This window comes from Cynocephalus volans, chromosome 16 (genome assembly GCF_027409185.1).
Source record: "Cynocephalus volans isolate mCynVol1 chromosome 16, mCynVol1.pri, whole genome shotgun sequence".
Taxonomy (NCBI): domain Eukaryota; kingdom Metazoa; phylum Chordata; class Mammalia; order Dermoptera; family Cynocephalidae; genus Cynocephalus; species Cynocephalus volans.
In genome coordinates, this window is record NC_084475.1 from 10,246,279 (window position 1) to 10,270,937 (window position 24,659).

General features: G+C 36.0%; 1 protein-coding gene across 1 annotated transcript in view; it reads right to left on the reverse strand.

The window, feature by feature from the left end:
* Window positions 1–24,659, reverse strand: part of ABCA8 (ATP binding cassette subfamily A member 8) — an 86,508-nt gene that overhangs the window by 56,107 nt on the left and 5,742 nt on the right. The window contains exons 2-9 of the mRNA XM_063080286.1: window positions 21,093–21,194; window positions 19,754–19,958; window positions 16,158–16,322; window positions 4,913–5,016; window positions 4,050–4,276; window positions 1,751–1,892; window positions 1,218–1,403; window positions 166–313 (exon numbers count right to left, since the gene is read on the reverse strand). Of these exons, the coding sequence (XP_062936356.1) occupies window positions 166–313; window positions 1,218–1,403; window positions 1,751–1,892; window positions 4,050–4,276; window positions 4,913–5,016; window positions 16,158–16,322; window positions 19,754–19,958; window positions 21,093–21,188 (1,273 nt within the window). The 5' untranslated portion in view covers window positions 21,189–21,194. The remainder of the gene's footprint in view (window positions 1–165; window positions 314–1,217; window positions 1,404–1,750; window positions 1,893–4,049; window positions 4,277–4,912; window positions 5,017–16,157; window positions 16,323–19,753; window positions 19,959–21,092; window positions 21,195–24,659) is intronic.

Genomic DNA, 24,659 nt, shown 5'->3' on the forward strand with positions numbered 1-24,659 from the left:
CACAAGAAAGAAATGAACTAATCCGGCCTGTGGCAACGTTGTTCATCTTCTTCCTGTTTATGTACAAAGTGGTTCTTGAAATATAAATAATGTGTGTGTTAGGAGATTCATTTTAGGAAATAAAATTATGAAATGATGTTTGGTTTTAATCATATCACTACTCACTTGACAAAACTTTTTCAAAGTAAATCATCAGTGCCAGATAGAGTAGAGTATCAAATGCCAACATGAAATTTGTCGCTATAATTAGATTTGAGCCGCCCGATGGATCAGGAAATGCATTAGAATTCAAATCATAGTCCAAGTGTAAAAGCTGAAAATTAAGAAGTAATTAATTAAAGGAAATTAGGCTTATAATAAATGTTAAACAGTTAGGTCTGGCATAAGAATACGATGGCTACTTATTGTCTCATATTGGGAATAGAAAGTTAAATAAGGAGATTGCCTAGCTTGTGGTTCCCAAATCCTTTGGAAGGCACGGACATGTGACCAACTATAATGTAATTTAGTCATTGCTATGATAAAAAAAAATGTTTCAAATGAAATTGGAACAGTAGGAGGAGGTGGAAAAGTATAGTAAAAGATGACATTTGAGCTTGAACTTAGATAAACTTTTACCAAATAGGACGTGGTCAAAAGGTGAGGTACTCCTGGAAAACGGCTTCACGAGGAAGAATTTACACAGTGGGGAGAAAGCGCTGGTGTTCTTAAGGAGGACCAGTGGGAAAACTGGGCTGTCTATAACGTTTAAGTTAATGAGTGCTTTATGATCAACAATCACTTTGTTGAGGACTAAATAATGGATATTTAATAATTGGCATTGCCATTTCATTGGAGGGAAGGTAAGGGAAGTTCAGTAAGAATCAATTAAATAGAAAAGACATTTTATAAACAGAAACATAATTTACTAATCAGTTAATGTGCTTTTAATTAATTTATAGCTTTATTTAATTAATAGCTTAAGACAGCATGTTATTTTGTTTTATAGAATTACATATTGATCCTCCATTTTTTTCCACTTTCTGCATGGCTTATTTTGCTGGGCTAAATACTTTCAAAGCTTCTAAAAGTGCATCTTTGCAACCTCACAAGACTCTTCACTAGGGTTTGAAACCTTACAATGCTGAGCATGAACAGGACTGACTACAGACTACTGAATTCCAAAGAGGGAAAATGTCTCAGAAATGTCATTAATATACAACTAGACAGCTTCTCACCTGGGCCATCCCAAGCATGAAGGCAAAGGGGCTAAAAAAACTTAAAATCCACTCCACGGACTCAGGAAGATATCTGTACAATGCTGTGAATCCCAGACTCCCAAAAAAGACAGTGAGAAGGAACACGGCCAGGCCGGTGAGGAAAGATTTTTTTACCAAGACGCTCATTAAGAAAGCCAAAGCTATCTGAAATGAGAAAAGACCTAGAATTATTAATAGCATAAAAAATAAGGTATTCAAAACACAACAGTATAGTTATACTATTATTTTGCGTATAACACACAAAACTATGTTCCGCACATTATACTAAAAATTGGCATTACAAAACACCACAAACACTGAACTTTCAGGGATCATTTCGATAGTTTGTTACAGAACACCACAAATTACATTGTACCTGCCTATAGATTTTCACATGCAAGCAGAGCAGACAGAAAAGAGTAGAGGTGTGGAGAGTCATTACCTAATGGGAAACCAACACTTAATTGTTAGACTAAGATTTGAATGGAGAGAAATTTAATTCACCAACTCACCAAAGACAATCCATAGAGGAGAAAGAGGGTGAAGACCACCATGAAGCCAGTCAGAATGACGAACTGGATTGATTTTAGAACAAGTGCCAAGAAAAAGGCCATAATGGAGATGAAACCAGCATAGAGCAAACCCCAGGAAAGCCTAATGTGGAAACAAAATGTTTTAGTATTTCTTGTTCAGTTGAAAAAGAGAAACTGACACGGACTCTAACACAATTTTTTCATTCATTCGTACATTCGTTGAGCAGATATTTATTGAGCGTTCTAGGATATGTAAATACAAGGCAAATGTTTTGGGCGGAATTCTTTAGGAACTGGGAATTTTCTTCCTAACATTTATTCCAGAAATACACATATACATCATTGTAAAAAAAAAAAAGGAAAAATTAGGTTTTCAGTCTGGTAGATTTTGGTTCAGACATTTTGTCTGCAGCATTTTACTCTGTGACCTTGGGAACAGTCCTTAGCCACTGTATAATTCCTTTATTTCTCTTGACAATAGGAAGAACAGGACAGTGAGAGGACTCGACGAGGTGATGTTAATTAGGACACTGTCTTGGTTCATGGCAACTCCTCAATGAATCTCAGATCCTTTTCTCCTCTCTGGGAACTCTGTGTTGTAAAAAGCTTCACAAATTTCCCTAGAGGTAAGAAATTCTTCCTTATGTGTACTTCTGTCACCTCTTTTTCCAAAAGCTGTTTCCACCTTTCTCAGGATGGGTTCACCAAATAATCTACATAGTTGCCTTTAATTTCATTCATTTTCTATTAAGATAGGATGCTAAAAAATAATCCCATTTCTTTTGTCTCAGAATAGTTTCCTTTCCTCATCAATTTCTTTATCTTGTTTTACAATATTCATTGAAAACAGTACTAAAACAATAATAATTTTAAAAGATTTTAAAAAACAGCTGCAAAGCCAACAAAATAATAGCTAACACATATAGCAATTATTATATGTGGGGGAACGTTTAAGAACTTTGCAAATATTAAATCATTTGATTCTCACAATAGCCCTATGAGGAAATGCCATTATTGTCCAGAGGAATAAAGGAATTATAGAGTGGTTAGGGAGTTTTCCCAAGGTCACAGAGTAAAATGCTGCAGACAATATGTTTGAGCCAAAATCTATCAGACTGAAAACCTTATTTTTCCTTTTTTTTCACAATGGTGTATGTGTGTATCTCTGGAATAAATGTTAGAAAAAAGAATATTCCTAATACCTAAAGAATTCTGCCCAAAGCTTTTGCCTTGTATTTACATATCCTAGAACACTCAGTAAATATTTTCCTCATTTTGTAGCGAGATAACCTAATGAACAGGAATGTTAAGTAACCATTTTTAATATCCAGGCATTCTGACTCTAGAGGTTGAGATTTCACTGCTCTGCTATATTTCCCTTCAATATTAATTCAGTAAAGAAGTCAATATTGATTTAAAGGATTTTTTTAATCCCCTAATTAAAAAAATTTGTTTTCTTTTTCATTGACAAGTAAAAATTGTATATTCTTATGGTGTACATGATGTTTTGATATATAATCCCGTCTTCTTACATAGGTATTTCCAAGCCACTGTCCTCTTGGTTGAGCAGATTTCAGTGCTGTTGTCAGTACCCTGCTCCCAACAGAGCAAGTAAGTATAGAGTTAATAGGATTTAATACGGAAAGGAACTCTTCCAGGCTTTTAATTTGTTGCCATCTGCACAATCCACCTTCCTCGTCAGCTTCTCTGTTATTTCATTTCCTCCTCCCTACAAACCGTACCACCATGTCCTTTCAGTCAATTATTCACAAGTTCTCACGCAGAAACTTGTTCATTCTTGGAATTCCTCAACCTCTGACATTTTAAATTCAAACTACCCAGCCCCGATTCACCATCCTATTCTGCCAGCTCATTTCCTCAGGTACACCCATCATGTTTTCCAGTCTCAAAGGAGCTACTGATCCTGGACCTCTTTTTTTCCCTTTCAGTCCCGTCCTTGCTTGAATTCCACCTCTATCTGGCATAGACACCAATGTAACCTCTTCTCCCACCTTCTTACCAGTAGACTCCATGGCCACCCCCCATTATTCCTGCTTCACGATCACCCAGCAAACCCAAATCTGATGTTCTTTCTTCACTCAAAGAAGCATAGTAACATCCACCCTCAGCCTGGCAAACCTTATGCCAAGGACAATTTATTCCATTCATGGGGATAAAAGAAAAAGTACAAAAATCATGAGGTTTCATAAAGATGCTTTGAAGATGCCCACTTTCCCTGAATTGTTCCGTTTATTTATTTGTGCAACATTTGTCTCACCAGAATGCTGAATCTCGAAGACCCATCATTGTCATCCAGCCCTTCATCCTTTTCCTCTCTCTTGCAACATTAATAGATGCATAGTAGGTGAACGGGGAAAAGGAAATAATGCAGATGAAAACGAAAAGGTCAGTTATAATCCCTGCTTGACCAATGAAGGAATGTATCTTCATATTTTTTCCAGTAACTGACATCAATTCCTCCATCACTGAATGATTTGTTGTCACCTGAAGTAAGATAATAATAAATAAAATTGGAATATTAATGAATGACAGGCTCTGTTTCCTTTCAGTCATCTCTTTTCCTATGTGTGTATAATTGGTCTGTCGGGATCTGATGCTAGCCTAAATTTCCACCTTTATGTCATGCCATTGGCCCACTGGGAGCTTAGCATCCAGGCCTCTGAGCTACTCACGGTTTTCAGATTTCACTATGTGTTTTGTCACCTCCCTGCCTAACACGTTTTGCTGGAAATACCTCTTCTGACCTTATATATTAAGTAACCCCCTGACCTCAAGCCTCAAGTTTAAGTGTTATTTCAATTAGGAATTCTTCCATGGCATTCAAGGCTGAGAAGCTTTTGCTTATTTACTTACAAGGACTTTATTTATACTTCCATGAAAGCCTACTTCTGTTCTAACAATTTTCTTATTATGTGCCTGGCTTCCTGACAAGGTTGAGTCCCTGATGGAGATAATTTTTCTCTATTTGTGTCCGTATCCCTATCACGACATGGAGCAACTTTAGTAAGCTTTGTTGTAAAGACACAAGTGAGAAAATGAAAGAACGGGGCTGTTTATATTTTCTCCCATGGAACTTTTGACACCTCTGTCATTAGTTTGCATTGGATATTTTGTACTCACTTCTATAATAGCAGCGTTAATGGCAGCTTGAAGAGCCACAAAACCTTCCTTCCAGAATACTGAAACTTCACAGTCAATATCTTCATTTATTTCATTACAATGAGCTTTGTGAAAAAAAGAAACCACAACTATCATTATCGGTATTTCAATCTTGATTATAGGAAACAGTGGACTTTATAATGGCCTCAAACGCCAAATGTTCCTATTTTGCCTCAAAACGTATGAAAACATATATTATAGCAACAATTTTCAAAATGAGTCAGGTGCAGCACTCCCAAGGAATGAATACTCTGTACTAAATTATAACACTGTAAGATTTTTCGCATCATCTTTTGTGCTTTTCTGCCAATCAAGAATTTTGTCTTTTCTAATTCTCTATTGTGAAAAAAATATCTTTTTATGTTTTTCAAAGTCAGCAGGGTCTAATATGGTCTGAGAAACACTAAACTAAAACTTTTTATAACATTGGCTATAACACAGGCACAATGGGGAAATGAAAGTTCAAATAAGATAAGCTACTATGCTTAAGTCATGTCAATCAAATGTCTTTTGAAGAAAAAGGTTTATATATATAAGTATACATATATATAAAGTATATATATAAGTATATATATATAAAGTATATATATATAAGTATATATATAAAGTATATATATATATAAAGTATATATATATAAGTATATATATAAAGTATATATATATAAAAGACCTACTGGTCCACTGAATGTTAAACTATATTAAAGAGTTATTCTTCTTTTGAATATATTATGTGTATTTTGACATATGTCTAAGCAATGTTTCTTGCTCCCCAGTTTTGGGACTATATTACCACCTCCATTTTCCTGACAATCCTACACTCATTTTCTCTTATCCCAAAGAGATAATTCTGTTTTTCCATCCACATTACAGAACCTGAGATTTAGAAGTAACATTGTTTTCTACTGCAATCATATGGGTTATATATTCACATGGAAAAGTTAAAATTGGAAAGTTGCTTTCGGACTAATGCCAAGGACTCCTCTTACCCCCAAACTCACTATTCATTCTGGAAAAAGAAATTGATTTTATTTTGGGGGGCGGGGGAGAAGACTTCCAGTGAATGTTCTCATCTCCTCCTCGCCCCATTAAGCTGCTGTCGGTGCTCTCAAGAACACCAACCAGAAAACTCAGATTGGTCCTCCAGGGAGGTCATCGCTGCCATTAATAAGTCTCAGTAGCTCTTCTCTTGCTGGAGGTAGCAGCACCTAGATGTTTTTTCTCATTTCTCCCTAGAAGAGCTCCTCAGACTCTTGGAGATCAGAAATTTCAGTTTTACTTTAGAGCCACTTCTAGACTACAGGTTATGGTTGTGTTCTTTCTGGTACCTCTGAGTTTCAAAGCTTTCAGACACAGTTGCATTAAGGAGACAAGAATGGACATCTTCATATAACATTATGCTCTTCAATGTTCCTCTCTATGACCATGTGCCCAGAAACAATCTTTCTTCTTTGACCCAGCATGAGTACTTACACCTAGTTAAATTGCATTTATTAAATTATCAGTCTCCTCTAAGAGACATAAAACAGCACTTGCTTTGTTATCCACTTGTCCCAAATATGTGACATAAACACCCCAATCACCTCCATCTCACCCCATAAAATCAGAACTTCAATGGAGACAGGAGGTTGTTCCCTCTTTGAAAAGTAGAGGAAACATCCTTCTTGACTTTCTTTTTATTTTATTTTTTCTTAAAACCTAATCAAGGCTTTGCTGTCCACTGCAGAAGAAAGGGGGGATAAATGAAGTAAGTCCCTTCTGCCTGAATTTTCTTTTATTTTTTAATATTTTAATTGATTGTACATATTCATGGGATTCTGAGCTGACCATCAGAACCTGTGTCCAAGATATGATGATCAAGTCAGTACTGTCAGCATGCCCAACACCATGAATCACAAATTATTTCCCATGTCCTTCGCCCAATCTCTCCCCAACCACCCTTCCCCAAACCCACCAGTGCAAGTCTAGGTCTGTTCTCTCTCTCTGCAAGTCCAATGCACCACTGTGGACTTTCTTTCCTTCCTTCTTTCTCTCTCAGCACCAACTTATGAGTGAGCACATGCAGTATTTTCCCCTCTGTGCCTGGCTTACTTCACTTGACATAATTTTCTCCAAGCTTATCCATGTTGCTGTGAATGGCAAAATTTCATTCTTTCTTATGGCTGAGTAATATTCCATTGTGTATATATACCACATTTTCCTTATCTAGTTGTCCATTGATGGACATTTAGGTTGGTTCCATTTCAAGACTGTTGTAAATAGAGCTGCAGTGAACATGAGCATGCAGGTGTCCCTTCAATACGATGATTTCCATTCCTTTGGGTATATACCTAGAAGTGGGGTTGCTGGACCATATGGTAGATCTATCTGTAGCTGTTTGAGAAACCTCCATGCTGTTTTCTATAGTGTCTCTACTAATTTACAGTCCCACCAGCAGTGGAGAAGAGTTCCTCTTTCTCTGCATATTCACCAGCATTTGTTATTCTTAGTCTTTTTTATTATACAGTCTGACTGGGGTGAGATGATATCTCAGTTTGGTTTTAATTTGCATTTCCCTGATGATTAGAGATGTTGAGCATTTTTTCATGTGTCTGTTGGCCATTTGTATGTCTTCCTTTGAAAAACGTCTATCCAGCTCCCTTGCCCATTTTTTAAATTGGGTTATTTGTTTTTTAATTATTATTATTTTGTTTTATTTTTATTTTAACTTCTCAGTATACATTGTAGTTGGTTTTCAGGTCCCTTTACCCGTTTCTCTTTCTCCCCTCCCTCTCTTCCCTCCCCTCCCTTTGTTCACTTGTCTTAAGTTCAAGGAATTTTTCTGATTGTTGTTTCTTCTTCCCCCTAACCCTTTATTTGTTTGTGTGTGTGTTTGTTTGTTTGTTTGTTTATAGCTCCCACAAATAAGTGAGAACATGTGGTATTTCCCTTTATGTGCCTGACTTGTTTCACTTAATTTTCTAAGTCCATCCATGTTGTTGCAAATGGTAGTATTTCATTCTTTTTTATAGCAGAGTAGAATTCCGTTGTGTAGATATACCACAGTTTTTCCTTATCCACTCATCTGGTGATGGACATTTGGGCTGGTTCCAGCTCTTGGCTTTTGTAAACAGTGCTGCAATAAACATTGAAGTACAGGGTTATTATTATTATTATTTTTTACTGTGTAGTTTTTTTAGTTCCTTGTATATTCTTGATATTAATCCCTGTCAGATGTAGTTTACAAATATTTTCTCCCATTGTATAGGTTGTCTTTTCACTCTGTGAATTGTTTCCTTTGCTGTACAGAAGCTTTTTGGTTTTATATAATCCCACTTATTTAATTTTTCTTTTGTTGCTTGTCCTTTTGGGTCTTTACCCAGTCTTACTTCCTGAAGTGCTGAAGTGTTTCTCCTATGTTTTCATATAGTAGTTTCATAGTTTCAGATCTTATACTTAAGTTTTTAATCTATTTTGACTTGATTTTGATTTATGGTGACAGGTATAGGTTGAGTTTAATTCCTCTGCACATGGATTTCTAATTTTCCAAGCACTATTTATTGAAGAGGCAGTCTTTTCCTCAATGTAATTCCTTGTTGTCTTTGTCAAAGATCAGTTGGCTATAAGCATGTGGGTTTATATCTGGGTTATCTATTCTGTTCCATTGGTCCAAGTTTCTATTTTTATGTCAGTACCATGTTGTTTTGGTTACTATAGCTTTGTAGTATAATTTGAGGCCAGGTAGTGTTATGCCTCTGGCTTTATATTTTTTTGCTCAGGATTGCTTTGGCTACTCAGGGTCTTTTTTTGTTCCACATGAATGTTAGGATTGTTTTTCTCTACTTCTGTAAAGAAAAGCATTGGTTTATTGATGGGGATTGCACTGAATCTGTAGATGACTTTGGGTAGAATGGACATTTTCACAGTGTTAATTCTTCCAATTCAAATGACACCACAGAAATATAAAGAATCCTTAGAGACTATTACAAACAACTGTACACCAACAAATTTGAAAACCTGGAGAAAATGGATTAATTTCTGGACACATGCAATCTACCAAGACTGAACCAAGAAGAAATAGAAAACCTGAACAGATCCAATCCAAGAGCACAGAATGTCTTCCCTTCTTTTTGTGTCCTCTTTGATTTCTTTCAGTAGTAATTCGTAGTTCTCATCAAAGAGATACTTTACCTCCTTGGTTTGATTCCTAGGTATTTTAGTTTACTTTTTGTTGACTATTGTAAATGGGCTTACTTTCCTGATTTCTTTTTCTGCTAGTTCATTATTGGAGAATAAGAGTGTTACTGATTTTTTTGGCATTGATTTTTTATCCTGCAACATTACTGAAATTTTTTATCAGCTCTAAGAGTTTTTGGTAGAGTCTTCAGGTTTTTCTACATACAGGATCATGTCATCTGCAAATAGGGACAGTTTGACTTTGTCTTTTCCAGTCTGGATGTCCTTTCTTTCCCTTGCCTGATTGGTCTGGCTAGTATTTCTAATACTGTGTTAAGTAGGAGTGGTGACAGTGAGCAGCCTTGACTTGTTTCTGTTCTTGAGGGAAGAGCTGAAAGCCAATATCATTTAGGATGATATTGGTGGTGTGTTTATCATATATGGCTTTTATTGTGTTGTTATATTTTCCTTCTATATCTGATTTGCTGAGAGCCTTTATCATGAAGCGATGTTGAATTTTGTTGAATACTTTTTCTTTGTCTATTGAGATAATCATATGGTTTTTGTCCTTGATTTTATTGATGTGGTGTATCACATTTATTGACTTGGGTAGGTTGAATCATTCTTGTCTACTTGGGATGAGTCTCACTTGATCATGGTGTATAATTTTTCTGGTGTGTTGCTGTTTTCTGATTGCTAGGACTTTGTTGAGGACTTTTCAGCTATGTTATCAAGGATACTGGCCTGTAGTGGTTTTTTTTTTGTTGTTGTTGTTGTTGTATCTTTGGTTTTGGTATCAAGGTTTTGATGTCCTCATAGAATGAGTTTGGGAGAGTGGCCTCTGTTTCAATTTTTTGGAATAGTTTGAAGAGAATTGGTATTAATTCCTCTTTAAAGGTTTGGTGGAATTAAGCAGTAAAGCCACACAGTCCTGGGCTTTTTTTGTTGGGAGACCGCTGATTACTGCTTCAGTTTCTTTGCTTGTTATTGGTCTGTTCAGTTTTTCTATTTCTTCTTGGTTCAGTCTTAGTAGATTGCATGTGTCCATTAATTTATCCATTTTCTCCAGGTTTTCAAATTTGTTGGTGTACAGTTGTTTGTAATAGTCTCTAAGGATTCTTTATATTTCTGTGGTATTGTTTGTAATGTCTCCTTTTTCATTTCTGACTTTTATTATTTGGGTCATCTCTCCCTTTTTTTAGTTAATCTAGCTAATGGTTTATCTATTTTGGTTATCTTCTCAAAAAACCAACTTTTTGTTTCATTTATCTTTTCTATTGTTTTTTGGGTCTCTGTACCATTTAATTCTACTCTGATCTTAATTATTTCTTTCTGTTTATTAATTTTGGAATTGGATTTTTCTTGTTTTTCTAGTTCTTTAAGGTGTGGCATTAAGTTGTTTATTTGAAATCTTTCTATTCTTTTGATGTAAGCATTTATTATGATAAACTTCCCTCTTAATACTGCTTTTGCAGTGTCCACAGGATCTGGTATGATGTGTCTTTATTTTTGCTAATTTCAAGAAATAGTTTCAAGGACTTTTTTGATTTCCTGTTTAATTTCTTCTTAGGCACATAAGTAATTCAGGAGCTGTTGTTTAATTTCCATGTATTTGTATAGTGTCCTGAGTTTCCCTTGTTTTTCATTTCTAGTTTTAATCCATTTTGGCCTGGAAAGATGCTTGAGATGATTTCAAGTTTTAAAAAATTTATTGAGACTTGATATGTGACCTAATAGGTGGTCTATTCTGGAGAATTTTCCATGTGCTGATGAGAAGAATGTATATCTGTAGTTGTTGAACAAAATGTTCTGTAGATGTTTGTCAGGTCCATTGGTCTAAAGTGTAGTTTAAATCCTGTCTTTCTCTGTTGATTTGTTGCCTAGATAATCTGTCCAGTGCTGAGAGAGAGGTGTTCAGGACCTCCACTATTATAGTATTGGGGTTTATCTCTTTCTTTAGGTCTAATAGTGTTTACTTTATATATCTGGTTGCTTCAGTGTTGGGTGCATTTATATTTGTAATTGTTATGTCTTCTTGCTGGATAGATCCCTTTATCATTATATAATGGCCTTCTTTGTCTCTTTTTATGGTTTTTGGTTTAAACTCTATTTTATCTGATATGAGAATAGCTACTCCTGCTTGTTTTTGTTTCCATTTGCATGGTATATCTTTTTCCTTCTTCACTATTAGTTTGTGTGCATCTTTACAGGTGAGGTGAGTCTCTTGAAGATAGCATATAGACAGCATATAAGAGTGGACTTTGAGGAGAAAGACTTTCTCCTCTTTTTTCAGGCTCTTCTGTTGACTCTCCTTGTGTCAATGCAGTCAAATATTTAGTGGGCCACCTGCATGGTGACAGTGGCTGCTACGGTGGTGGCAAGCTGTCCTTGTGGCAGTAGAAGCTGTGGTGCTGGCTTCTGTGGACCACCTCTGCAGAAGAGGTGCAGGGCCTCCCTGTCACAGTGGGGATCCTGCCTTCTGTGCAGGTTCAGGGAGGGCTGCCCATGCTTTTCTCATCTGGGCCTCCTAGTTGCAGTGGCATTCCTGCCTTCTGTGTGGGCAGTGGAAATGCTGGAGAGCTTGAGATATTATTTAATAAGATAGATTTAAATTAAGTATAAGAATTAAATGTGTAATACATTAAAATTGCAAATATATTAAAATTATTTTGAAATATTTCAGATACACAAATGATATAAAAACATAATAAATACACATGTACCTACTACAAATCTAAAAAATAAATAATTTCAAATACAGTTGGAAATCCCTATGTACTATGATCTCATGCTTTCCCTAGCACCAAGCTCTTAACAAGCTAACTGGTTTTCTAAACTTTGTGTTTATATATGCCTGTAAACTGTTACCATGTATCCCTAAAATATATATGTAATTATAAAATTTGGAAACTCCATTTAATTTCTATATCTCATTATATTCATCATTCTGCACTTTGCTCATTTGTTTTATATTATGATTTTGAAATATACATAAATGGTCCTATTTATTTTTTCTTCTTATGATTATAGAATCTTATTGCAGAAATGTTAGTCAATGTATTTATCCATTCTATTTGATGATAATTTGGTTAGTTCCTTTTTTTCTTTTTACTATTACAGAAAAACAAATCCTGCTATGAAAATTCTTATGTATTTTTTCTCATGAATATGTGTATGGTAATCAGGATAGTGTCTTGTATGCTACAGTAACAAACAACCCCTGAATCTCATTGACTTGTCATGGCAAAAGTTTACTTCTGGTTCAGACTACAAATTCAGCATGGGTCTTTGGTAGGAGAGTTGGGGGATATTCTATTCCACATTAAATTTAGAATCCCAAGATGAAAGAAGTTTTTTTCAACTGGTAGATGCACTATCTATTATATATGACTCCCCAGTTTGCAAAGCAAGTGAGGAAAGGTAGAGAACTCACACCTGCTTTTAAATGCCTTGGGTCTAGCTCTCTGATCACAGCTACAAAAGGAATTATTCTATGCCCTTGGGCAGGAGAGGGGAACAGGCTGCAAGTCTTTAAAACAGGTAAGAGAGTTTCACTAATAAGTTATAGGTTATGAGCATCTTCAACTTTTAAAGAAAATTTATCAATTTTTGTGGAATTTAAAAATTATATAATGTTGGATAGGTTTTTTTTTTTTTTTTTTTCTGAATATCCTTGTTAATACTTTGTTTTGCTCCATTTGCCAGTTTTTGCTAATCTGGTGAAAGTAAAATGATACCACATGTGGTTTCAAAATGCAGTTCCCTGATTTCTAATGCAGGTAAGCATCTCTCCATGTGTTTGTTTATTCTTCATCTGTATTTCTTGTTTTTTAAAAAATTTGATTTATGCCTTCTCATTATTTTTCCTTTTTTTTTGCTTTTTTTATTCAAAGGAAATCTTTGTATATTCTGTAATTAATCCTACATTAGTTTTATTTGTTACAAATATCTTATCACAATTTTTGCCTTTATTTTTTACTATCTCTATCATATCTTTTCTTAAAGAGAATTTCTTAATTTTAATGTTTAATTTATCAGTCTTTTCTTTTATAGTTTACTTATTTTTTGCTTTGTTTAAGAAATTCTTTTCTATCCCACAGTTATAAAGGTATTCACGTATATTGACTTCTTAAAGTTTTATGGGCTTGCTTTTCTCATCTAAATTTTTATCTGGAATTGGCTGTTTCATGTGAGATAATTTCATTTTGTTTTTTATGGAGAGACAATTGCTCCAGAAGTTCCTCACACTGATCTGCCATGTTCTCTCAGTCATATGTTGGTTTTCCTGTTTATCTGAGAGTTTTCCAGGGTTCTCTCTTCTGCATCATCGGTCTCACTATTACTGTGGCAATAGCAATAATCTTAACTTCTTATAATTTCATTCTTTTAAAAGAGCGTGAATAATCCCCTCTCTTTTGAGTGTGGAAGGAACCCATGAATATGATGATATATCACTCCCATGATTATGTTATATTATGAGGCACAATTGGCCTTAGATGGGAAATTATCCAAGTGGTCTGTAGTGGATTGAATCATGTCCCCCCAAAATTTATTGAAGCTTGAATAGTGTCCCCTAAGTTTTATGTATTAGAAACGTGCCCCCCACTGTGACTGTTAGGAGGGTGGAAAATTCTTTATGGTGATTGAAAGGTGGGGCTTTGAAGAGGTGATTAGATTGTAAGTTCATGCCATAGTGAATGGCTTAAAAATGGTGGTCAGAGACATGGTTCTGAGGGCTTTAAAAGAAGAGGAGAGTCTGTCTTTCTCTTGCTCTCTCTCTGCTTTCTCTGCTTCCACTATCTTGCAATGTGAGACCCTTGGGTCACTGTCACCTCCACCAGATGAACTACCAAGCCTCAGAAACTGCAAGCAATAAATTTTGTTTTCTTTATAAATCTCCCAGTTTCAAGTATTTTGTTATAAGCAACAGAGTGGACTAATGCATGTCCTAAGGTAATCACATGAACTCTTTAAAAGCAGAGAGTTTTCTCCAGCTGGTAGGAGAAGAGGAAGTCAGAGAGATTTGAAGCAAGAAAAGGACTCACTGTACTGTTGCTGGCTTTGAAGATGGAGCAGTTCACGTTCAAGAACCAGGGGATGGTCTCTAATAATTACTAATAGCGACCCCTGCTGACAATAAGCAAAGAAATAAGAACCTCAGTCCTCCAGATGCAAGGAACTAAATCCTACCAACAACATGAGTGAGCTTAGAAGTGAATTCTCCCCAAGAGCCTCGAGATAAGACCTCAGCCTGATGAACATCTTATTTCAGCCTTGAGAGAACCTCAGCAGAGACACAGTTGAGATTGCCCAGACTGGTCACCTACAGAGCTGTGAGCGACCAAACAGGTGTTGTTAAGCCTGTGATAATTCATTACACAGCAGGAGAAAACTAATACAACCTCTGCAAGATAAAAGTCTTTAGAAATGTGGTATGTCTTTTCATTTATTCAAGTCTTTAGAAATAAAGTTTTATCCTTTTTCCCATAGAGTGGTCTTATCTTTCTCAGAATTTTTTTTTTTTTCCTCCAAGGTAAATTTTTAGTTAAAATTAAAATTGAACTAAATTAATTAATTAATTAGTTGATTATGTTTTTTCAACATTACATTTTACAACTAATTATTACTAGCCTGTCTTATGTTAAACGTGCTCACTTTATTTATTTATTTATTCATTCATTTATTTTTTTGTCTTTTTCGTGACCGGCACTCAGCCAGTGAGCGCACCGGCCATTCCTATATAGGATCACGAACCCGCGGCGGGAGCGTCGCTGCGCTCCCAGCGCAGCACTCTCCCGAGTGCGCCACCGGCTCGGCCCAACATGCTCACTTTATATTCTGTTTTATAATTCCTTTGGGAAAGATAAAGATGTAGTGGGCTTCATTGGTTTTCTGTTCGCTTATAGTGCCTTGTCTTCTCATATTGGGACTTCTACTCAGAGATATTTCCTCTTTGTGCCCTGAGCTGAGGTTGCATTTTTCTAAAGAAGATTTATAACCTCTTCTGCCAGGCCCCCCAGAGCCTGAACCACCCAAGATAACTTTATTTATATTTGTAGTTGTGGTTTCCCAGACCAGCCAGTTAGGTAAATAAGAACCCCAAATTCAAGACAGGCAAGCTGAAAGCTATAAATTCTTGAAGGAATTTTTTTTTTTTTTTTTATCATCCAGAGCTCAAGATAAAACAAACAACTTTCTTTAATTCTTCCTTTGTCAATAGGTGATATTTTCCTTGTCTACTCTTTTGCTGAATATATAGCCTGTCTAGATCCAAATTAATGCATGAATCTCCATCTCAGGCAAACCCAAGACCTTCTGATCCTTACTCATATGGCCACTAAAACCCAAACGTCTTGGTCACTGAGACTGTCAAAATCTTATAGCACTGATAATAACCTATTACTCTGTGTTTGGTGCACTCTTCCTTTTAGGTCCTTGGAAATTTCTGCTACTTTTGTGTGAGCTTAAACAGCTAAAGGAAAATTTGTTCTATTTTGTTTATAAACAACTTTATTTTCTTTTAAGAATCATATTTTACATATAATACATATACATATATGTGCTATACATATATACATATAATATACATATATAAGTTAATATTTGTATATAATAAGTATATATGAGTGTATACGAGTCAGGCAGAAAAAAGGTTGGGAGAGAGATTTCTAAAGTTCTGTCTAGACATTATCAGAAGGACTATGGGAAAATTAGTTGTTTTCATATGCTGTGTCTACTGTATTAATATACATATATAAGTATATTTATAAATATATATATGTAATCATATATCCATAATGAGGGTACTTCAAAAAGTCTGTGAAAACGTAGAATTAAAAGATAATACAAACCTTTCCATGAACTTTTTGAAGACCCCCTCATAATGTTAGTGTACCCCAAAGTCAATAAACATTTTTTAAATGTGTGGACTGACATGTGAGCATTGTCATGGTAGATACAGATTGTCTAATCTGACATACTAATATCTATTTGTACATATGGCTTATGACATAATTGAGTAGAAAGTAGTGAAATTTTATAGCTGGAAAATTACCTGTATGGTCCCTATGTTCCTGTTTTGTTGGGATTCTACGTCCCAGCAAGAACTTCAAATGATATGAGTATGTATCAGTAAAGACGACTCTCACTATTTCCCCAGGATAATTTGCTGCTACTTCTTTCATACTTTCTTCATCTGAAAGTCCGAAGATGTGTCTACCTGCCATCACAAGAAGAGGATATAATTGTTAGTAAATTACTAGGAGACGTGACTTTAAAATGTCATGTTCAATTGCTTTTCCTAGAGTTCTTTGTGGAAGTAAAACAAAATCAAGTATTCATTTTGAGTAAGTCAGGCAGACTAAAAGGTAGAGGAGATACATTTCTAAAGTTCCAGCTAGACACTGTCAGAAAGACTATGTGAAAATTAGTTATTTTATTCTCATGTGCTGTGATTACTGAGTCTATTCCAATCAGATAAAATAACATACAGTGCCAAACTATTCACAGAAAACTTAGCATTCAAACAAATCCAAAATGTTGGAGATTAGATAGATAGATAGGCAACTTAAGCCACAATTAGGCACTGGTTTATATCAGGTGGAAATTACTATACAAATTTATTTTCCTTTAACAACCCTAATGGTATGGTTAATAAGCTCAAAAAAGAGTGAAAATTTAAAAAATATGTTGAGTCCCTATGTTGGCATCACTGTAATAATTCCTGCTTTCTGCAGATATTGTGTTCAATGCCATATAGATATTTTATTAAGAATGAAAGAATGAGAAGAAATACAAGAAAAGTCCCAGATTGGGGTGGAAATGTTGAAGATGAAAGTGAAGAAAGCAGGCAGCATGTATTTTGAAGGAGTTAAATTTTATTCTGGAGTTTATTTCCTTAATCGGTGAGATCTCGAACAAGTCACTTAATCTTTGTTATTCAATTTCTATATTTGTAAAATAAACTTAATATATGATTATTACAGAATATTAATACAAAATACAGAATAATATAGAATAATATTATTACAAAGTAATATTTTGTAGTACAAAGTAAAAAAGTCTCTGTAAAAAATATAGCACATGGTAGCATTTAATGAATATTTATTATCATAATTATGTGGACTCGAATGAGGGGGTTGTTAAGGAGCAACTACACTGGCATTGGGGCCCCCAGGAAGACATCTGTGAAACAGAGAAAAAGAGCAAGCAGCTCTCAGGACAGGCTGGGAGACTGGACCTTAGATGGACAGTTCAGATCAGGTTATGGTCTTGAATCAGAAGTGGATTCAGTGTCATTAGGTCAGATGCACAGTGTAAGTAATGTTGTGACAGTTGGTGAGGTACTATAGGAAAGCAAATTCATGATGGTTCATCTCCACCTGTCCCAGCAGCATGCACCGAAGAATAGACAGGAAGAAAAAGTCCAACATGGTCGGGGAACTGCAGCCATAGAGACTCTACATTGCAAGTGCCTGAACACAGACTACAGAGAAGGTGGACTTCTGGATGCCGAATCCAGGTCAGGGGTCATAATTCAAGCACAAAATCAATGGTTACCTGAGCTGAAGTGGAATTATGGACAGAATTATTTTCTAAAGAAAGAGAAAAAGGCTATGCAGACATTCAGTGACTGGATGGGACCAAAATCTGTAGGTTCCCATAGATGGGAAATTATATTGCTTAAAAATGATACGTAGTTCCTTCTGAGTCATGTGTTTGTATAGTCTTTTTTAAAATTAAAAAATTAATTCATATGCCATAAAATTCACCCTTTTAACTGTACAATTCCATGGTTTTTCATATATTTGAAAAATTGTACAAGCTCTAAGTCACTTTTAAATTATAATTCAACTTGTATTGTATATTCACAATAACTCAACTTGTCAATTAAAACCTCAGTTTACACCCAACCATCATGTTGTTGGATTTGAAGCCGCTGCCTGAGACTGACATTTTGCAGATGTAGTCTGGCTTTTTCTATATACATCTCTATTTATTGATGAAGATCCTATTCTTTTAGTATTAATTAGTATAACTGATTTCTAATCAATTAGGTTCTCTATAATCCAAAAAAGAATAATTGATCTGATATTAACTTTATTTAACTAATACATTGTTAGCATTATTATGAGTAGTTATCGCATTCTGATTATCACAACTAAATATTTACGTAGAAAATTCGAACCTATGTGAATGTGGTTTGATCCAGTAGGGTCAGCCAGTCTGTCATTCTCCATAAAATTTTTCTCAATAGACTTTATATTTTCACTCTTTACCTAGAAATTACCTTCCTATTGCCATAACCATGAGCATCTCAAATGAACAACTTAAAACTTACACTCACTATAGCACTTAGAATTTATACTCACTATAGCACTAATTTAAACCTTCATCCTAGCCCCAGGCCTGGTCTATGAATGAATTAAGGGGCAATCACCATAGACTCCCCTTTGAAGTATGCATTTGTATTTGTAAAGAACATGAGTTGTTTTTATCTGCCTGACATCCAGTTCTCTTTCAAGTAAAAACTCACTAAGCTTCATTTGGGATACTTCTCCCCCTGCATTCACATACTGTGTGGGGCGACCTGGGAACCCAGCCGGGGGGCAATGACGATACTGCACCTCGCTCTCCAAAGAGCTTATTTCTTGGTGGACCTAGACCAAAACTAACCCAAAGTCACCTATGTGTTTCAGTGGATATATTCCCTGAAATTACTGTGAACCATTGGGAAAGATCTGTAATCCTTTCCCTGGAGTTGCTCATCTGGTAAGGGCTTAAATCTGGAGTCTGCAGACCAATTCTGACTCTGGGGAGACCTCACCTGTAAACAAAGCCATGACACAAGAACGTAGGTCTCAGAGGTAGAGACATAGTTCTTCCTCCGTTATTGACAAACCTCTTTCCAGACTTGCATTAATACTCTGCTCCTTCAAATTGGGATCATGTTACTCTCGACTGAAATATTTATGAAAAATATAGTATTACTAGTCTTATTTTGCATATGGTGGTACAACCATGAAGCCGCAGAGCTATTTTTAATCAAATACCCTCCAACTCTCAGTCCAGTTCTCTTGTCTCTGTGTTAGGCTGCTGCTTCTCTAATTCTGGGACATTGTTACAGAAATGATCTTGACCGTAATAATTCTGTCCTTATTTTTCATTGATAGGTACCTTAATACCGAAGGGTGAAAATCTGAAATACAGAATGCTCAATGGGATCTTCAAATATAGTAAAAATATCTTTGGTATTACAAGGTGAGGATAAAATTCTTATAATAAAATTCAAGAAAAGACTGGTTGTTCTTTATCTATAATAGCAAGCAAACACGAGAGCAAGTCTCATTCTAGTAACAGTGCTTTCAGACCTACATGTCAACATATCTCTAAACACTCCTGCTTTTAAGGCGTGCTAATCTTATACAAGATCAGTAGGTTTCCTTGTTGAGTGGTTGTGCACTCCAAGTTGTAATTCCTTGCTTGGCAAGCAATGCATTGATTTAGAACTTAGATATTGACATTTCACATACTCTAGAAATTTTGACAATTGACAAGGTTTAGCAACTGTAATGCAAAATAAAATGCATGCATCTTCAGATGACCAAATATTGACATCAGACATTCCTCTTGAGTTACTAGGAAACTCACCTGTCATAAAGGAGATGGAGGAGACTTTATTCATTATCTGTTGGGTTGTATTGGTGACAGGTGTATATGCAATAGAAAATACAGATTCATTAAATGAATCTACCCGCCCCAGGTCCATGGCAGGCAATGAAGAAAAATCATTAACTTGATGACTATGAGGATATAGGTACAAAAAAAGTAGTAGGACCAATGAGTTCAACCATTCCTACATAATCCAAGAGAAAAGATAAAAGAAAATTATGATTTCAGATTAGTCATCCATCATCATTTTGTCATAGAGTTTGTCTCTTTAATTTTCTAATTTCAACATATCATATATTATGAACTGCTTAAAATGCCTACAGTACAAATTCATCAATCTGAGTAATTTTAATGAACTATTAATAGGAATTTAAATTTACTGAGCCTCGGTGCCAGTGCTAAAGCATGCACTGATCATGAAAAAATATATGATGCAACATTTGCAAGCTGTTTTAAATTATCAGCTGGTGGTGGTGGAGAAATACAAAGTTTAGATATCTTGGTGACCCACTCATGCTGTATTCGATTCTGCTGAACATCTACATGTTATAAAAGACAGTTGAAAGACATTGCTCACTTAGTAATAATATATTCGATACACGTCAAGATTCTGGAACTGGAAACTCAACAGAATGCCAGCAACCTGAAGGATACTGTCTTGGTTAGTTAGTTATAAATCCTGGTCATTTGCAAACTCCCAATAAGAAATCACTTTATTTCCAAAATGCAAGATCTTAGGAAGATACTCATGATGTATATATAGTAGCATTCCAATTTAGTTAGAAATGCTACCTAAGCTATATCTTCTGATTTTAAAAAGATACCAAAGTTTAACCAGGATTTTTGTTATGTGATAGGATCTTAAGAGCTAATGTTAATTTTATTCTTGGCACTTTATACATTTCCAACTTTCCTATTATTTTTGAAGAAAATAAATTGTTTTTTAAAAGAGAAAGAGACCACAAAGAGAAAATGCTAGTTGCCTGTTTCTGTGGGTTGATTTGTTTAGCCTATCTTTGCAATACCAGTATCTTAACCCTAGCATCTATGAGTGGAAACATTAGTAGAAGGTACTGGCTTTTAAAACATTTTGTTTGACTTCTTAATTGCTGACCTACTTCAGTGCTTTTAGACCTCAATTTATGGGCCTATGTCATTTGAAATGTCTTCAAACATATTCATGGTCTGAGGAACATGTATGAAGGTGCTTTATTTCACTGCTTTTGGTGGTGGTGGAGGTATTCAAAGCATAGATATCTCCCAGGTGATACACATTTTCCTATCATAAACACAAAGTGACATAGACATTGAATCATACCATTAAGGACTCTCTTCTCATTCTCCATTTTTTAAGGAAGTTCTTGCATGATAAGGCACAAGTTTGTTGACACACACTTATCTCTGTCTTACTCATCTTGCCCTGTTTAATGAGAAAGAAGGGACAAGATGCTGTTAATATGAAATTCTTAATAAGAAGAAATATCCTACAAACAAAAAAGAGTAGCCTAGTAACTCCAGTGTTCGAATGCGTACTTAGAATCTGAGTGTTCCCAAGTGAGCATTTTATTACTTCCCCGGTCCCTTTCTTTCTACACTTCCAGACTCTTTGCTTCATCATTTATTTGTAATCCACTGCACCAAATATCGATTTAATGCCTCTTAGCCTCTCAGCTCAAAATTCATTCTTCATAGCCTGCTCTATGAAAATTGATCTGGTCCCTTTAAGTATTTTTCTTTCTTGTTTTCCACCAGGCATGATGCTAAGTTTTGTCGAGGACTGAAGAGAGATTCTGGAAGAAGAGGCTCTCCTTACGTGTATCAGAGTGATTTATACCAAGTTTCTACAGAATGTTTTTTTTTCCTTACTGCTCAGACTAAGTGGTTCCCTCCAGTGCCAAATTCCTAGATGGTGTAGGTTTCACTGTGTGTTTTCTCTACCTCTTGATGTAGGAGCAGTGGTGTACCTGGGAGCCCCAGACAGCCGAATCCCTTTACCCAGAGCTTTGTTTCCTTTGGTTAACCTATTGCAAAGGCAGTGCACTCCAGTCCTTGTGCCCATCGTTTGCCATTAAGGATTCTCTGCCATTCATGCGCGCACATCTTATCCAACTTTTCAACATATTATCTTCCCATACAAGTTTGTACTTCCTTGGATATTCTCTCTCAGCCCTAAGATATCCTTTTGAGCTCTCAGTCCATCTTTATAGTTATTTTCCTACCAATATTTAATAATTATCTATATTAAATTTTCCTTATTTAGTTTGTGTGGTTTCAGTCTCCTGTTGCACCTAGACCAACATGTGCACACGTGTGCACAGACACACACACACACACACACACACACACACACACACACACACACAGATCTCTCTTAGGTTCAATAAATACATCCTTGTACACCCATCTTAACATCTCTCTAATATTTACCTTGTTTTAGAACCTGAGCAAATAATCAATTTTGGGAATTGATTTAAGGCAATTGAATGGGATGTTTGTTATATCTAGCAGAAGTCATTGCTCTGTATATTAATTTGTTGTGAAATGACTACAAAATTTTCTTTCCCCAGTGAAAGGAGACTTAATTTTCACTTTCCTTCTATGAAAAATTAGAAAGTTGAGGTAGAAAAGTCACCAGAGTTTAGGACCTAAAAGATTGTAAAGATTGAAAAGAAGATTTGAAAATGACATTTATTTCTTGTTCCCATTTTTAAGAATGTATTTATGTTTATTAAGCAGAGGCATTAGAGTCACCAGAGTCGCCAGGCATATATGTACCTGTACACAGATAGACACATATACACATACACATCTATATGTTCTCCAAAATCATTGTAGCAATTTGTACTACCGTAAGAAGCTCACCAATGATTAATATTGTCATTCTCTATAGGATTTCCTAGATTCCCCTTTCACTTATGATGTGTAAAGTTTCCAGAGACCATTGCTACTCTCCTAACAATGAGACAAAGCCAGATGATCTATAAAATCATAACTTTTCTTCAGCCTACCAAAGAGCTGAGATCACAGCAACAAGGTGAACTGAATTACAATGGGTGAAAGTCTTCTCCAAGAATAGAGGGGACCCATGAACAGTTTCACCTTTGATAAAGTATTGGAGAAAGACCTGACCACTATAAAAGTGGGTAAGAAGAAAGCAGCTGAAATCTTAATGCATCTTTAAATGCTGCGTGTGGACTAGCACGGTTGTTTCCAAGAGTTGGCAACTCTTGTCCCCGGGCCCCATTGGGTACTCATGAAAAATAAGGGGTGCAAAACAACAGATCTGAGAGACCTCTCAGTGGCTCACAGGCCACAAAACCTGCCCATGTCTCAGAACGTTTTCTCCTAAGAGTGAAAGCTGCAAGCCTTGGTGGAGGGACAGGAATCCCTGTTAGCCCTACAGGGCCTGTGTCTTGGGAAGGGGCTAAAGCAAAAGCCAACTGCTACTGAAGGACAGTCTGTAAATTTTCCCGTCCCTGACCCTGATCCTGTTCCAGGTAAATTTATACTGCTGCTAAGAAATGAGTGAAAGCAAAAAGCCACTTTCCCTTGAGGGAGAGGAAGAAAACCATCTTCCCCCATGAGAAGTTTTGCATCAAGTAAAAAGCAACCACCGTCTACCGCTGAGGATGGGGTGGGAACGCTTGCCATTCCTGTTTCCAAGCAAAGCTAAGCTGAAGTTTCTGAGCAAAGACAAGATGGTGCTGAGGGACCCAGCATGGATACAAAGCAGAGATAGGCTATCACCACAGGAAGGAAGAGGGAGCTCTCACATGCCTAAGACCTCCGGGTAGATCCAAGGTGGGAATTGGCTGTTTTGCAGGAAAAGGAAGAATGCTGAGGAAGCCCACCTCAAGGCCCAGATCCACAGGAATTGTCTAACACTGAGACTGGAGGAAGGAATCTAGAATTCCCCCTATGCATACTTCAAGCATTGCACTGAGCAAAAAGATGCAGCATTCTATTGATGGAGTAGGGGTAAGAGAATGGTCTGCCTTTGTGGCTCAGGTGCATGGGGGCATTTAAACGTTGAGAGTGCTATAAAAAAGAACGAAACACTACCATTCGCAGCAACGCGGATGGACTTAGAAAAAAAATTATATTAAGTGAAACAAGTCAGGCACAGAGAGAGAAATACCACATGTTCTCACTTATTGGTGGGAGCTAAAAATAAATAAATAAATACGCACACAAACAGGGGTGGGGGGTGGGGAAGAAGATACAACAATCACAATTCCTTGAACTTGTTAAGACAAGTGAACAGATATGATGTTGATGGGTGGGAGGGGGGAGAGGGAAGGGAAAGGGAGGAATCGGGAAAGGGACATGAAAATCGACTATATTGTATATTGATAAAATAAAAAAAAAAGTTGAGAGTGGAACAGGAACACAGAAAACAAAACAAAACTAAACAACAACAAGAAAACAACTTAGCTCCCCAGACCCACAGTAAGCACAAAGAAACATACAAACATATTTGCCAATTTGAAGAGGGGAGGGTATTTCACTACTTGAATTTGTTTGGCCTTGCTTTCCATAAATGTTGAGAATCTTCTCATAGGAATGGCTGCTTAGATTTCTTCTGTGAAAAGCTTGTTTTACTCAGTTGGATTTTTTTGTCATACCTGTTTGTAGGAGTTTACTACGTACTCCAGATACTTATTTGTTGCCAGTTCATTAGCTTTGTCAATCTCCAATTGGCTTATCTCTTATTCTATCATATGCAAGTTTTAATTTTGTTATAGTCAAGTTTAATAACCTTTTTCTTTGTGATTATGTATTTTGTGTGTCTCACTTAGGAAACACTTCCCTTTTTGGAAGGCATAAATGCACATTCCTTTATTTTCTTCTAACAGTTTCAAAGATTTGTTCTTCACAGCCACCT